The sequence below is a fragment of the Hippoglossus hippoglossus genome, chromosome 22, assembly GCF_009819705.1.
Source record: "Hippoglossus hippoglossus isolate fHipHip1 chromosome 22, fHipHip1.pri, whole genome shotgun sequence".
NCBI lineage: Eukaryota > Metazoa > Chordata > Actinopteri > Pleuronectiformes > Pleuronectidae > Hippoglossus > Hippoglossus hippoglossus.
This window is the reverse complement of record NC_047172.1, coordinates 10399124-10415436: the sequence shown is the minus strand read 5'-3', so window position 1 is coordinate 10415436 and position 16313 is coordinate 10399124. Positions and strand designations below refer to the sequence as shown.

General features: G+C 42.6%; 1 protein-coding gene across 4 annotated transcripts in view; it reads left to right on the top strand.

Moving 5' to 3' along the window:
* The window catches only part of rps6ka1 (ribosomal protein S6 kinase a, polypeptide 1), a 49376-nt gene that overhangs the window by 21232 nt on the left and 11831 nt on the right, over positions 1–16313 (top strand). The window contains exons 1-3 of one of the 4 annotated variants that reach the window (XM_034576416.1): positions 11920–12086; positions 13020–13072; positions 15245–15341. The exons of 1 other annotated variant lie outside the window; for it this stretch is intronic. In XM_034576416.1, the coding sequence (XP_034432307.1) occupies positions 12045–12086; positions 13020–13072; positions 15245–15341 (192 nt within the window). In that variant the 5' untranslated portion in view covers positions 11920–12044. Of the gene's footprint in view, positions 1–11919; positions 12087–13019; positions 13074–14919; positions 15342–16313 lie in introns of those variants that run through there. 2 more of the 4 variants (XM_034576415.1, XM_034576413.1) reach the window with 2 other exon arrangements.

Sequence of the window (16313 nt, the reverse complement as noted above, 5' to 3'; positions counted from 1 at the left end):
CAGGCTCTGACACTAAGTGAATAATATTTATTGTGTGCTCACTTTTTAATATTTATTCACTTACTGATGTAGCGACTGTCACGAAGGAAAATATCTGTGAGAGCGATGGGATTCATAATCACACTTGTGTATCACTTGTATCTATCGCTTGAGAGAAGAGGGAATAAACTGTTGAAATGTTAATGATATGCACATCATCAGTTATCATGAGCGCTAGTAGTCATGCCATCATTGTCTCCGAGGACGAGAGGTTGTGAGGAAAATGTTTGTGTTTTTTTTTTTTTTTTGTGTTGTCAACAAACCTTCTGCAAAAGTCTACACTGGACAAGTGAGCAACATTCTGGAAATAATCTCAAAGCTTGGTAACTAAAATCTCGAGACTGGGAGGCTTTGAGATGTATGTACCAGGGCTGATGAGTAATGCATCAGCCCCTGGTAGCCCTTGTCATTTCATATTGTCATATTACAGATTTGATCATGAAGACGTGACATTTTGAGGCTACCGTTGTGGGCGTCGACACTTGACCTGAATATGTCCGCCATGTCTCTTTTCTTTCCCGTACACTCAATCTGCTCTGGTGTAACTTTCTGCCTCTCAGCCTCTCCGTCTCCTCACATCACACATGGCGATAGGATTGAATGAGTCAGTTTCAAAGGCAGCAAGGTGTGACTCATTTGACTATTACGTGAAAAGGCTGACAAGGAGCAACCAGACCTGCCAGTTGCTGCTTTTAATTCTTGTCTGATCAGACGATTGAAATCACTGCGATAACAGGGAGAGGAAACGGCCTCTGGACTGTGTCAAGGTGGCGCGCGGAGTGGACTGCAGTGTTCCTGCAGCGCTTCAGATGACGGCAGGGAGGGAACCCTGATGACGCAAACACATACGCACATGGAGAGGCGTGCGCGCGCACACACACACACTCATTCATACGTGTGATCAGATCCCTCTGGACGGACGTCAATACCAGGTCTGAACTGGGTCCAACCCTGACCCGTTACCCTCATCTAAAGGTATCCTGAAATGAATACATGTCTTTCCCTTAAAATGTAAGGATTTACATCCCAGGGACTTGCTTTGTGTCCCCATAAGGACGACAAGTCCCCATAATGTGACAGTTCTAGGTCCCCACAACGTCAATACTGGACCACACACACACACACACACACACACACACACACACACACACACACACACACACTCGTAGACCTCCTAAATGAGAAAAAGCAGTGAAGCTTGAAGATGCCCTCCTTCATGCTCTCACTGCCCCTCATCATTCTCCTCCGAACATTCCAATCCTCTTCTCTTCCTCACCCCTCCTAACTTCCACCACTACTCCTCAGCGCTCCTCTTTAAAGCCCAATTCATCACTATGTCTTCTAATTCAGATAAAGCCTGGCTGTTTGACGATTAGTTTCCCGTTTTATTTAGCTTGCTTTTATTTTCGCAAAAAAAGTTTCTTGGCCAAACTTCTTCTTTTCCTCTGTGAAGTTTCGACACTCAAAGACGAGTGTACGATCTCAAATCCACTCCGGCTCCAACGGTTTTTGTCGAGTGCTGAATGCCGACTTTTCAGCAAGGTCGTACCAAGTCTTTCAAAAAAGGATGTTTGACATTGTACTTCCTGATTGAACGGCACTTAGCAAATCAATAGCTGTCTGTGAATAGTCGCAGGCTGTGTTTATTTCATCTGTTATGTATGAACAACTCTGTGTTGCTACACTGCGAGCTAGTCAGTTAACAAGAGTGAGGAATGGAAAACCGGCTTCATTACGCAAGCCGGACGGACTTTGCTCCGACACAATCGCACAATCACACAACTTCGAGTACAATATAAAATCATCAAATGTAAGTCGCAGTGTTGTGTTTATGCAGCGAGGTAATTGAGCCTCTGCAGATGGTTTTACCACAAATTAAAAAGGCTCCTTATTTGTTGCCTGTAGCTGACAGACCTTGTTACGATTCTCTTTGCAGGCCCAGGAGTGGTGTGTGTGTTTGTGTGCGTGTGTGTGCATTTCAATGTGTGTGTGTGTGTGTGTGTATATGAGTGCATGTGCAGTAGCTTTGAGGCAGTAAATCAGTGATTGTTAGTGAAGTTGCTCTGTAGTTTATACACTTCAAAGTGTGTGTGTGTGTTCCTGTACTTATATCTTTGTGAGGTACATTTTAAGCATACACCCTACAGAGTGAGGACACTTTTGCAAAGCGAGGACATTTTGACCGGTCCTCACTTACTCAAAGTGCTGTTTGAGGATTAAGACTTGGTGTTAGGGTTAGGGAAGGGTTAGGCATTTACTTTGGATGGTTAAGGTTAGAGTAAAGGTCTAGGGAATGTATTATGGGAATGAGTGTCTTCACTAAAATAAAAGTGTGAGTGTGTGAGTGAGTGAGAGACAGGGGTTGGTGGCATCGATTGTAGTGTCTGTCAAGTGAGCTTCCACTTATCTGAGTTTATCATCAGCAGAAACGTTGTTAATGGCAGCAGCAGTTTAGGTCACCCGGGGTGGCCTGTGGGCGCGCACACACACACTCACTCACTCTCCAAAACACACACACTCACTTACACACAGATGGTTTACAGTCCAATTACCCAGCCTGCTGCTGCGCTAGATGGGAGCTCTAAATCTCTGGATTCTGTTGTACTCAATATAACCTCTGTTACTCCTGCTCTCTTTCGCTGTTCTTGCCTCTCGGCCATATCGTTACTCTCGCTGCTCTGTTTTCGAGCGACGCTGTGAAACCAATCTTTATCTCTCCATCAACAGTTTTTTTTTCGATTTGTTTTGCTAAAGGGGATTATTCAAGGATGTGTCCGGTTTATTGAAGTTCATCAAGGTCATATTTTTACTGGTTTTGTAATTTCTATCGGTTGAGAAAAGTATTCACCATCATGATTTTGATATATTATGGTGCCATTGCTAAAACGTCAGCATTAAATCAGACAAGGTTATAAACGGCAGTAAATTTTTTACAATATCTGTTTTTTAATTATCTGAACCAGGAGTCTTCATACTTGGTGTCATAGACTGTCTTCATGTCAGCACTCTTCCCATGGCCTGGCTGCATGATGCTATGATTTAAATTTTCTATAGCCCCTCCAGCAAACATCCCAAACCTTCACTTACACTCTTAAATTATTATTTTTTTACTCAAGCATGTTGAAACATTAAAAGCAAATCCAGACCGAGTAGATAATCAGGGGATGATAGACAGATGACTTTGTGTGCTGACGACCTGTTTGAGTTAAAAAGCAGCATACTGATGATTGAGAGGTGACAGGAGGTGATGAGAATAGATGCAGCATGGACGGATCGTGTGCAACCGTTAACTTAATTATTACTTAAAAACATGGCCAAGTTATGAAAACTGAGAACCAGGTTGTATGAAACCAGAATTCAATTGTGTGGTGCCCGTTCTAAACTCTAAATTGTTTCTGAATAATCTTCAGAAGATGTTACATCTGAATTTAAATGGTTTGAGTTGTGTACCCACTTTTAAATTTGACCAAAATCTTCTATTGTTTTTATTAAATTCAAGTCTGTTTCATTTGGTCTCCTGTCGGCGTCATATCCCCTCTGTGCCTGCACCAGTCTGCTAGCAGGGGTTAAATTGACTTTGTATCCATTATTTTTAAATCAGTCGTTTTTTTTTACTTTATAATTTAGCCAAATGAAGGATTTTAGTTTTTATCGGAGAAACAAGCTGAGTAAACATTAGTGGCAGTTCAGCTCACAGCCCCTCCAAGATGTTTGTGTCCACTGAACTGTGTTTTTGTTTTATAGAGGTGGAGACCTCCTTCGATTATTTGGCTCTGTGGCTTGATGCAGCAGGGATGTGTGTTTGCAGCTTTTCAAGTCGAAATATTTGTGGTTTCTGTCACCCCCGAACAGATAACAAAAATAAAAAATAAACTAGACTTAAACAGCATGCAACTCATGATCCATCCATTATTTCACCGCATCCCCTCCTCCTCCATCCATTTATGACTGCTGCGGGCCTAGTTGTCATGGTTACTGTGTCCTTGGCGTCAGTAAGCTCTGATTGTGACTTGTGCCACCATGAGGTAAAAGGTTTATAACAACGCAGATGCACACAAATTCACACATCTCATAAATCCTCTGTGCTCTACTCACAGGGATATTCATTCATGTTTGAATTAGAAATGCAGACACACTCTCACACACATACACATGCACACATACACTCATCATGCAGTAATAACAGTAGTGATTACGCAGGACTACTCTGACAGGGAGTCAGCACCATTACTCATCCAGTGTGTATGTGCATTGTCTTATAGATAAGTCTGTGTTTTCTGAAAGGTCTCTGGTATTAGAGTCACAAGTGACACTGCCAACCTTTTTAAAGGCCATCATAATATATTACCTTACAGAATAAATAAGGATATATCTCCTGCTCATGTAGCATGGATGGAATGAAAGGGAGGATTCTGGCATCAAATTGCGTATTGAAGTGGAGTGTGAAGGCACAAAACCGCTCTTGTTTGTAGAGATGGAAGCCGGAAAATGTTACCTAGAAGCATCGTCTAAAAAGTGGTGTGTGTGTGTGTGTGTGTGTGTGTGTGTGTGTGTGTGTGTGTGTGTGTGTGTGTGTGTGTGTGTGTGTGTGTGTGTGTGTGTGTGTGTGTGTGTGTGTGTGTGTGTGTGTGTGTGTGTGTGTGTGTGTGTGTGTGTGTGTGTGTGTGTGTGTGTCCTTGCCTCTCATAGCACCTCTTGTTATACAAAGAGAATGCTTGGAGATGGAGACAGAGAGGAGAAAAAGAAGTGTTGCCATAGTTTCACGCTTCTCCCTCTCAGGGTTGATTAAGGAAAATGTTCCGACCAGTTCCCCTCGTCCTTTATGGTTCTCATTAATATGGATGTTGATTATGTTTATTCGCTCCGCTCTGCCGTTTATTTCTCTCCCTTGATTTACACATGTAACTCTGCTGCATCCTTCTTTGTATTTCCATTTAATTATTTATCATGTTAATGTCTTATATGTGTGTTGTTTGGTTCCTTTTTTGTATTTCGTTCTTCCTTTCCCTCTCTCTCATCTGTTTCTCTTTCTCAGCAGTTTTTATGTATTGCGCCCCCGGGCATGTAACCTTTGACCTTGGTTGCCATAGCAGCATTGAGCATGCAGTACAGAAAATGCATGCATTAACAAAAATACACCGTCCATCTGTTCCCAAATGAGTTCAAACGCCAATGGATGCAGCCTCACAGCGATTACTTCGCATATTCAACTGACTCCTTTTTAACCTCCGACAGTGAAATCACTCTTTGTGTCAGTACCAGTGCACTTAGTCATTTCGACTGAACATCGCAGAATCTTAATAGAAGAATCGGCTTCAGAATGCATTTCACTCTTCCTGATTGAAGCCAGTCTGACAAAGACCAGAGGCGGGGCTCCAAATTCCCACCAGCCTCCAACCAAATGCTGGTCAATTTTGGCTGTGCCTGTTCCATCTGTCATATATCCTGCTGCTTTTGGCAAAAAGACAAGTTGTCAACATTCAATTCTTTTTTTTCATCTCTCCCACATTTTTCTTGCATTTTAAAGTGGTAAAAATCCATATTTGTTTATCAGCAATAGGATAAATAGGATCATATTTACCATGTATAGTGGCACTTTCAGCTTTATGGCCTCTTTTATTGTTTCGGTTCATTGTGGCTAACAAGCTTTGATCAACCTACTGTTTGCTTCCTGTCCAGCACCAAACACCAGACAGGAGCTAAAATAGAGTAAATGTTGGATTGTCGAATAAATTTCCAACGCATCGTCATGTTAGTCTGCTGGATGTGTGAATGTTCACCAAAATATGTCAAAGTTGCTTTGTATTTACAACTGCAGCATCACCTATGGCACTCATTAGGGCCCAATCCCTCTGTAAACAGTCCCCTTAAATTCAAGCTGACTACAATTGCAGACAATCATAGACATGAGTCTCCTCTCCTCAATATGTCTGACTTTCGTGAAGATCCATTCATTATTCTCTGGGAAATTGGTGAAAAATGGCAACAAATCCACCTCTTTGTCCAGAACTGCGCCAAAGTTGTCCAGGTCCCGTCCTTCCACTAATGTTCAGTTCAGTCGTTTTTAAATGTAATTCTGCTGGAAAACTGACAGAGGTGAAAACATAACCTCCTCGGTGAGTGTAATGAAATACAAATAAATAAATCCCATGTGATTTCAGTGACCGATGGAGTCGCATTTTGAGTGGGAAATGTATAAACAAAATTTCATATCTATTCCTGCTCAGACGTTAAATGTGGATTGTAGCCTCAAAATAAGAAAAGAAATCTGATCCTTACTCAAGTTTTGTTATATTTTCTTGTGATTAATTAGCTGTGAAAAGATTTAAGATGAGAACTAGACAGATAGTCAGACATGTTGTGGAGCAACACACCAGATCATAGTGTTAAAGTTGAGGATACACAAACAGTGTTTTGATTAATGTCCGTGTATGTGTGTTTTTGGGGGGGTGTTTTTGGCAAGTGGTAGTGTTGATATTTTTGGAGACTGGAGAGAACCCACGAGAGGGAGGAAGGAGGAAGTGTTGACTGAGATAGGAAGCTGCTATTTCTGACTGCTCGTAGCTGCTGTGAAGAGTCTGAACCATGAGAGTGGTTATGTGTTGACATAGAAATCAGAGATGAAAAGATCAGGCGATGTTATTGTTTGTGTATTCATAGGTTGTACTGTTTGTGTGTCTTTGTGTGTTGCTCCGCTCTCCATACATGGTGCTATAGACTGTGCTGCACATTTCCACTGCAGTCCGCCAGCTTAGCTCTGACTCCGATGACCTCATTGTGTGTTACTAGCATCCACTCGTTCTTCTCTCCCTCTGTCTCATCCATCTCTTCCACTTATCTCTCTGTCCCTCGCTTTTGTTCCATCTTTCCTTACTCCTCCTTGCCACTTCTGTCCCTCTGTTTTTTTTTAAACGTTTTTATTGATTATTGCTGACACAGTAGATATTACACAACGCCATTATGGGCTCCTTGTCAACTGACCCAGCGCTGAACTGCCTATCATCTTACCGATATCCTTGTTGCTGCTATTAATAATACAGAGGCCAGCGCAGGATTTCCTGTAGCATCTTTGCTAATCCTGTGCTACCTCTGGTACATTTCCTCCAGTGTCCACTTCCCTTGTGTGGCATTTGATAAAACCAGCACCTGTGCCGACGGAGACTTCCCGAGATATTTTCTGTTGTCACGCAATGATTCCTCTTGGTGCAGGGTATTGTGAAGCAGGGTCAGTGTAGCAGTTGTTGTTTATGACATCTACAGTGGGGGTTTCTTTTAAATCACAAATCTGGTTGTATAGAAACCAACATTTCACCCCAAAATGTGAAATGATATTCGTGTTTGGGTCGGGCTGGCTAACCTTGCCTGGGCTCTTCACCTACAATTCTTTACACCGCACGTGTCTGTAATCTGCAAAAACTTCTGGCTCGGGCGTGTTCGGACAGAAACTTGCAGGCCCAGCGTGACTCCAGTGTGGATAACATGGATGTAACTGGATGACAAGATGGGGCAGATGGCACAGTCCGCTGAAGGATGAGTATTAACCCCAGCAGTGCTCTCCACCGAAGGGTCAGCAGTCAGAAGATGTGTTGCCTCTCGACAATGACAGACAACCTTTGACAGACGCTCACGAAACCTACTTTGTTGATCTACCTTTTTATTTCTACAGTTTTTGTGAAATGAAATGAACTAAGGAACACTATATCTAAATATTTAGATATAATTGATACCTGAGGCAAATCGTTCTTAATGTTTGTAATGTTCCTCAATATTTTTTTTTGTTCTTTTTTTACTTATTCTCTTAAAGCCCTTGTCTTCCATCTTTCTGTGGATAATAGCAGCCGCACTGGCAAAGACGGAGATAATCGCGTTAAGTAGTGGGGGATTAGGACTGTAAGTACTGTATGTGCACTGCTGCTAGTTCTTTGTTCTGTTCTATCCGCGTGAACAGAAACGTTTTATGTTTTTTCCATTCGTTCTTTTTTTTCTAAGTGATACAGATACCAGCATCAGACATTCCTCAGATTCTTCCGAAAATGCAGTGTCATGTCAAATCCATGTACGAATCCAATACCACTTCTTTTAAGTATGTTAGTTTCACCCAGATAAAACTGCAGTTCTCTTTTTCTGGAAATCGTGTCTTCTCCGCAGCTTTCATTTACAGTATGCAACACTTCAGTTTTGACCTATTTAAAGGAAGTAATTGTGTGTATTTTAGGGTTTCGCCTGAGCCAGGCCCACAACAACACAACAGTGATGGTAATTTACCACTTTATACAGGGAAGTAGCATAGAGCTGTTGAAATGTAATAGAAGTTGCCATTTTTCTGAATGCACTGATATTAGATCGGTGCTTGGTATCGACCGATAAACAAAGTGCAGGTATCGGGAAAGGAAAAAATAGAACCCGAACATCTTAACTTTTTATATTTTTTCAAATCTGCTCTCTTCCGCGTGCCCCAGGCTTAGTTACTATTAAAGCATTATGATGGGATGTCTGTGGATAGTGTTCAGACCAGGTTAATTTCCATCTGCAGCGATGCCACCTCTAACTCCCGCTTCAGTACTTTAGCAAATCTATCACAGCAGGTGTGAAGGAAAGAGAAAGAGAGAGATAACGGATGGGTCAGGGGGAAAAGGACAAAAAGAACGTGGACAGATGGAGAAGCTGTTGGCCAAAGTGAAAATAAATGAGGATGATGTTAACCACAGGGGAGAGAATGATGATGAATGAGAGAGAATCTGAATGAATGAGTCAGACCTGCCCTCCAAAATCTTGCAGCACACACTTCATGTATTCAGCGTTTATGACGGAGGAGAGGGGACAGAGTCTCAGACTGATAAAGACTATTACTGTCTCTCACCTGACAGATTTGTGCGCCTGCCTGCAGTAGTGTCTGAACTTTCACGCACAAAATAACCACACACAAAACTTTTGTCCTACATCAGTGCACATACAGTCAAAAGCCGTGCATGTTTAGCTGCTTTTCTGTCAACGGCGGAGGTTGTCACCGAGCCGCGTCGCTGTCAGTGTAAAAGGAAGAGCTGCTATGGCGGGACAGACGGACGCCCGCGCTGATGTGTCACATGCCACGCCTCTCATTCTGCAACGCTGACATGTTATCTAAAATCACACGTTGCGACATTATGCCGACGTGACTGGTTCAGTGTGAACAAGCACAATGGAGGGTCTTCTTTATGGCAATGGGACCTGTGGGCCAAATGTGCACCCAATACACCGAGGTCACTGAATTGAGCTGAACTGGTGATTTAATTTGCATTTGTTTCAGTGCTTCCATCGAGTGTGTAGTTCCAAATGTTAAATGTTTATAAAGCGCTTTTGGTTTGGATTATTTTCCTGGAGTCCATCGTACTGGTCTTACAGAGGAACTCAAGGGATAAAACGCACAAGTGTATCAATAATCAATAACTAATAGGTGGAAAATGACCAAATGATATATTCAATATTGATAATGCTGGTCGTTAAAATGTTTGTATTATAAAGTGGTACCTATAAATATGATGCATATTCTCAATGTGATTAAATCTCTCTCTATCCCTCTATCTGTTGCTCTATCTATGCATCACTCTCTCTCTCTATTCATGTCTCTATTCATACATTTCTCTATATGGATGTGAAGTTTACAATATTAGTTTATTATTCTCTTCAACTCGCATTGTATAATCACAGTCTTCAAAGTAGAGAGAGAGAGAGAGAGAGAGAGAGAGAGAGAGAGAGAGAGAGAGAGAGAGAGAGAGAGAGAGAGAGAGAGAGAGAGAGAGAGAGAGAGAGAGAGAGAGAGAGAGAGAGAGAGAGAGAGAGAGAGAGAGAGAGCTCACTCACTCACAGACAAAGTCCTACTGTAGGACAGTTGTTTTTCCCAGTAATGAGACTGAACCATGGTGGGTTGGATGGATGTTTAGACTGTCTGTCTCTGTCCATGTCCACTAGTCATTTACATTGTCTCTCACCCTGAACTCTCTCTCTCTCTGGTCGGGCATTCTGAGCTGTCATGTGTTTGAAATCCTGCAGGTGCTGCTGCCCCCCCCCCCCCCCCCCCCCCCGTTTTTTCCAGGAAAAAGGAGAGGCCTCAGTGAGAGACACGGAGACAAACACTGTGACAGTCTTGTGCTTTTTTCACATTCCTCACACTTTCGTCTGCTAATTCTCTCTTTTTTTCAGTTTTCTCTCCTTTTACCACACCCACTCTTCTTTCTTCAGACTCTATTCTCTAAACGCTTACTTTCACATTGAGCCGTTTAGAGCTTTGGTGAATTGCTTTGAGACACTTTGCTGCAAGACTGCTGCGGGGCTTCAACCTGTGGGAACTTCTCTGCTGTGATTGGACAGTTTTTCAGCCTAGGCCATCTCCCACATGTTCCCGCTCTGTCCCACTTTCTCCCCCCCCACCCCCACCCCCACCCCCACCCCAGTGTAATGGATGTCAGAAGCAACACTGAGATTTGGAGGAGGCACGAGCTAGAAATGTGAACATGCCCTTACTTGGCTAAAGCTCCATCTCAGAACACACTTCTCTGGTGCACTCCCCCCCAGCCACCATCACCACCAGCTGGGCCGTATAGACTTGCACTGGCCCCTTGTGTTTACCAAAGAGCATTACATGGTGTGTGTCAGACAGAAGGTGCAGTGCATCTGCTTTCTTGCTCTCAGGAAGACAGAAGTTCCAAATGTACATCAAAGTTGTCAAAAGGGATTTATTTTTATATCTTTAATATGCCTTAATTCAAGATACCTTATACTAAGTTTGAACTAGTCAGAATGGTGTTGTAGATGTCATGAACTTGTATCATGACTAGACAAGATTAAATTGTAGATATCTGAAACTGGACTTAAAGACAGTGATAATTCAACGGAATCGTAGATATCTATAATGAAAAGCCACACACGTGTGATTAACAATTATAGTTCAAAATGTAAATACAGATAAATTTGAGTTTCGACAAGTCAAAAAAGAATGATGAATGATATCTTACATAAAATTCTTAAGTCACAACTATAGTCATAATTATGTTAATACATGTGTTGCATTTCGAATTAACTGCTGGAAAGGATCAAATGCAGCTTTTGTCTTTTTATCTGATTAATAATCAATGAATCGAAAAAGATAATGAAGAGATTAATTGATAATCAAATTAGCGGTTAGTTGCAGCCCTATTTATGAGCACGATTATGCTAAAACTACTGGAGGGATTACCATTAAAAGGGAGAATCCATAAAATTTTGGTGGGGATCGAGATCAGGGGGTGGATCCACAAATTGTTTTCCACTTTCATTAAAATTGTGAGATAGGGCGTTTTTTTAACATTTTCACTGATGGAACTTGATCCAATCAGGCACATTTAGAGAACTGATATCTGTGAGTGTGTGTAATTTAGTGCATCTTGTTTGGCCTTGGCGGAGCTGTGTGCTCCTGTTTGGTTTGTTTTAGCTTTGATTTGACAGCGACAGGATGCAAGTACCCTGTCGTGAAAGGTTTTATTGTACAGTACTTCAAGGTTTGGTTGGAGTTTTGCCCGATGTGAGTCCAAATGGAAATTGCATCCTGGATTATCGTTCTCTGCAGAACCTCTCAGAAGTGCGCATCAGCATGACGCCAATTTTCCCCTCTCCACTGCGACCTTCTGCCGCTGCAAACAAAAAAAAACGTTGCATCACAAAGAGGGCTCACATACGCAAAGTGAATCTGTGTCTTGTTTGACTTGTTGGAAGCTCTGTGTTCCCGCAACACCATCTTTCCTTCTTTCAGTCCACCACTTCCCGTCTGTAGCAGCCGCTTCCTGTCCCTTCTGCTCTACATCCCCCAACAAGTTTACCGCCAGTTTATAACCTCACTTCCCATTTTTGCTGCATGTGTGTGCTTGCAGATCGTATTGCGTACAGACAGTGTTTGCTAATTCTGACAAAGAGGCGTTTGTAAGACGGTTAGAGTCTGTTACACCAGTGACACAGTGACAGCACCAGTGACATGGAAATATCTGCACACAGACATGTGGAGGCTCTTGTTCCGAACCAAAACCCGCATACACGAGGCAAGTGGCTGCTTTCTCATGCGCACCAATGGTGTGGAGTGGACATTTTTCGTGCACTGATGGATGTGATTGGGCCTGGGGACTTTCCTAAAGAATGGGGCGAGTGTGTGTGTGTGTGTGATATTTTGCGATTAGTGGAGGGGATTTCATCTGCGAGGGTGGACGTGAAGCTGAGCTCTCGTCTTCTCGGCTGTGAAGTGACAGGAACGTGTTTCTCTCCCACCTCCTGTCACCCCCGACTCATAAGTGCTTAGTTGTGCTGGTACACTGAAACGCCAACCTCTGTCCTTTCAATCTACAAGTGCAACAGATTTTAAAGTCGTCGCTAATGGAGGTGCACGTGTCCGGCCCATTTATTGTCACACCAAATAATCGTATCAACTTAACATGCTGAGGCCATTGAATTGTAACACAATGCAGTGACTCCATTCAGTTTGACACAGTCTAATGAACATGTGCTGTACGAGCTAATAACTGGACACTTTAAATTCTAGATACTTCCTTTGTGTGTGTGATCAGTCGTCAGAATCTCTAGCAGCAGTTACGCCGGGAACCTCAGCTCCCCGCTGCTGCCGCTTTGGAGTCACCGAGCAGGAAGGAAGTGAGATTGGCTTGATAAAAGAGGAAGTGAGAAGTAGGAGGGAAGAGACGCTTTTTAGTTACTAGTGTGAATCTTGCCCCTTGCGACCCGTGTGTGTGTGTGTGTGTGTGTGTGTGTGTGTGTGTGTGTGTGTGTGTGTGTGTGTGTGTGTGTGTGTGTGTGTGTGTGTGTGTGTGTGTGTGTGTGTGTGTGTGTGTGTGTGTGTGTGTGTGTGTGTGTGTGTGTGTGTGTGTGTGTGTGGTGCACCTGCAAGGATACTTTTGTGTTGAGAAAAACTGATGTTTTCTCTGTAACGTCTCCATTCTAACACAACCACTGCTCCCATCCTATAGAATGAGTCTCGTATTACCTGGATTGAGAAGGATTATGCCAGTATTAGACACCAGGTAAGCTCCGACCATGTGCAGCTGCTTTATTTCAGGCCAATATGCAGCTCCTCCATGGCTAGAAAAACCCACTCCAGCTTTCTGTTGCTTACATGAGCAATGTCTGCACTTTATGCACTTCAGCCTAATGCACCTTTTTCATTTTCGCCCCTTGGAAATTTAATTCTGCAATCGCAAAACTGTTACAATCAACTTTTTCTGTGCATCGAACGTCTGTACGTCTGCTGGAAGCTTGAAGAGGACACTGTTTGGTGAAGAAAGGTGGACTCGTGCTCTGTATTTAATTGGTTGTGCAATGGCCTATTCTCTCTTGTTAAAAAACAGTATTTGTAAAGAGCAATAAAGTGAGAGATGGAGGGAAGGAAAAGGGTGAGAGGGCTCTTCAGCACCGGTGAGGGGTGTTTTAAGAGGCAGGATGGACAAAAATAGACTATTTTGAGAGGGAAGAGAGAGGGATGTGCCTGACCAGAGGCAGGAAAATCTCCATCATCCGCAGGCCGATGGAGTCGTCTTTAACCATGTTGACACAGAGAGGGGACACCTCATCCATGCTTTCCCCGCCTCCTCCTCCTTTCAGCCTCTTTCTCTGTTGAATTGTGGGTAAAGGGCAGTGACACAGAGTTGGGTTTTGGAGTCGAGGCAGTTCTTGATGACACAGAAACATGTGATGATGATGTGTTATCTTCACTCATTGGAGCAGAGAAAACTTCAAATTCAAGAACTTTATTGTCATTGTGCAAGCACGACCAAGTTATGTCTTCCTCAATATGCAAAGATACAAAAGTGAGCAACAACAACAAAGTTGACTGATGTAGATAAGTATGATAAATAGTATAGATAATATGAAATAATAAATTTCAACCGATCTTTACCTGTGGTTATGTTTTCACCACTTTCTGGTTGTTTGTGTGTAAGCAAGATTATGCAAAAACTACTCGACAGATTTCCACGAACATTTTGGAAGGATGCATTATGGGTCAGGGAAGAACCCACTAAATTTAGCTGAGGATCCCAACAAGGGGGTGGATCCAGGATTATTTTTTTGGCACTTTCTTTAACATTGCAAAATAGGCTATTTTTTGTTTTTTGGGAATTGTGTGAAAAGAAATAATTCATCGATCTTGACAAATAAAATCTGGCATATTTAGGGGACTTGATTGAATTTAAGGGGACTGTTGGACCTTGGCAGAGGTATGTACTCTACTTAGTTCTATTCTTGTTGGTATATTTATTTGTCAGCAGGATTATGCAAAAACTCCTAAAGACATATCCATGAAACTGTGTCATTAAGGGACATGGGCCGAGGAAGAACCCGTTACATTTTGGCACGGATCTGGACAAAGGGCTGAATTTATCACTTTCTTTGATATTGTGAGATAAAAGGAGTTTTTGGGACATTTTCACCATTTTCTTAGAGAATAATTCATGAATCTTGATGAATATAATCTGGCATATTTAGGCGACTGAGTGTGTGCAGCTTGATTGAATTTAAGGGGACTGTTGCGCCGGAGGCATGCGCTCTATTAAGTTCCATTCTAGTTCTCTGTTTTGTTGTTGTAGTCTCTCTCTCTCTCTATTTTTTTCTTTCTCTCTCTCTTTCTTTCTCTCTCTCTCTTTCTCTCTCTCTTTCTTTCTCTTTCTTTCTCTCTCTCTCTCTCTCTCTCTCTCTCTCTCTCTGCCGCAGATGTGTGTTTGTGTGTGGGCCTGGTTGGGTGCAAGACTGTGAGAATAAGCGCAGGCTCTTCCTTCCTGCATGCTTTGGTTCCAGTTCACTACAGATGCACTCAGTCACAGGGGGCACACCAGGCTCATCCGACCAACAGAGAGAGAGAGAGACAGACGGAGGACAGGAGGGATAGTGGAAGATAAAATGAAGATGAAGAGTTAATAAAGAAATATCGCAGGAGGCCCCTGGCCCTGCAGAGAGAGTAGAGAAAGGTCACAGCCTGAGGGACTCCATATTTACCTGCGGTCCACAGAACTAACCCTAACATGGGTGTAAAGTGAGCGCTTGGCGAGATGAGGTGAGGTTTGAGTTGATTTATACGCGAGGTACGGTGTTTGCCTTGGACACGGTGAGGATGATAAAACAGTCTGGGAAATGCTGAGATGGAGAAGGACAAGAGGAAGTTCAACCTGTTCAACCTGCTGACCCTCTACCTGTCCAGAAGGAACAAGGCTCTGACCAGCAGCCCTTCTCACTCCACTTCAACAGCTGCAACAGGCATCAGCACCGACACTTTACCCGCACCGGGGAACCCCTGGACGGTAAAGTGACACTTTGTCAGGCTGTCGTCTCCAGAGAGCCGTTTTTTTTATCCTTTTAAGCTCGGTAATTTGTAAAGGTAGAGGCAGGGAACTGGGATTTATTAACGCTGCAAAGTGCAAAAACAACTTTACTGTTCTTTTTGTGGTCGTTACAGAAAAAAAAAGCTGCTGCAGCTGAACGCCTTTGAGCTCAACCCGCTCTGGTTTCCTGTTGTCAAATAGTGGTCTGTAGTGTTGGTTGCTGACAGTGTGTTGTCAAATCTTTTTATCATGTCATCATTGGTGAATCTGTCTTTAAAATTACACGGCTCCATCTTTTTATTACATGTCATAATTACATAACTTTATTTTTCTTAATTCTACAAACACTATGTATACCTCCTCACTCACATAATGGATGATCAATATATGGTGAACCTGTTATAATACTATTGATGGAAATGATATTGCGGTAATTGTCCATACTGTTTTATTGCCCTGCCCTTTTTTTTTTAATGTTCTGCAACTTCACATTTGTGATGCTTTTCCTTGATAAATGCTGTGAAAGACTATTCACTATCACGTTATCCGTCAAGTCAGCTCTTCAATTCAACACTGTTTTAACATAACATTTTAAAGTCTACTTTAACATTTTCTCAGCTATTCAGCTACTATTATAAAACCACACATGAAGATCTGCAAAGGACAAACTCAAGGGATAAACTGTAGAACAGGGAAGATGTCCCACTTTCTAGCCACACATTTTGAAGTTAAACCCTGCAAGTAGCAGGTAGAAGCTGAAAAGCAGTTTCCCTTCTAACCACACTGTTAAATTTAAAATGCTGTCTGCAGGGTAAGAATAATGTTGTTGCCTCAGTGTCGGCCAGGATTATGAATGCTGAGAACTCCGTCTCCAGAAAGTGACTTGATGTTGTTGTAGATGAGGTTTGCTGCTGCTGATGCTTTGCTGCGTTTCTTTTGGGGGGGTTGCTG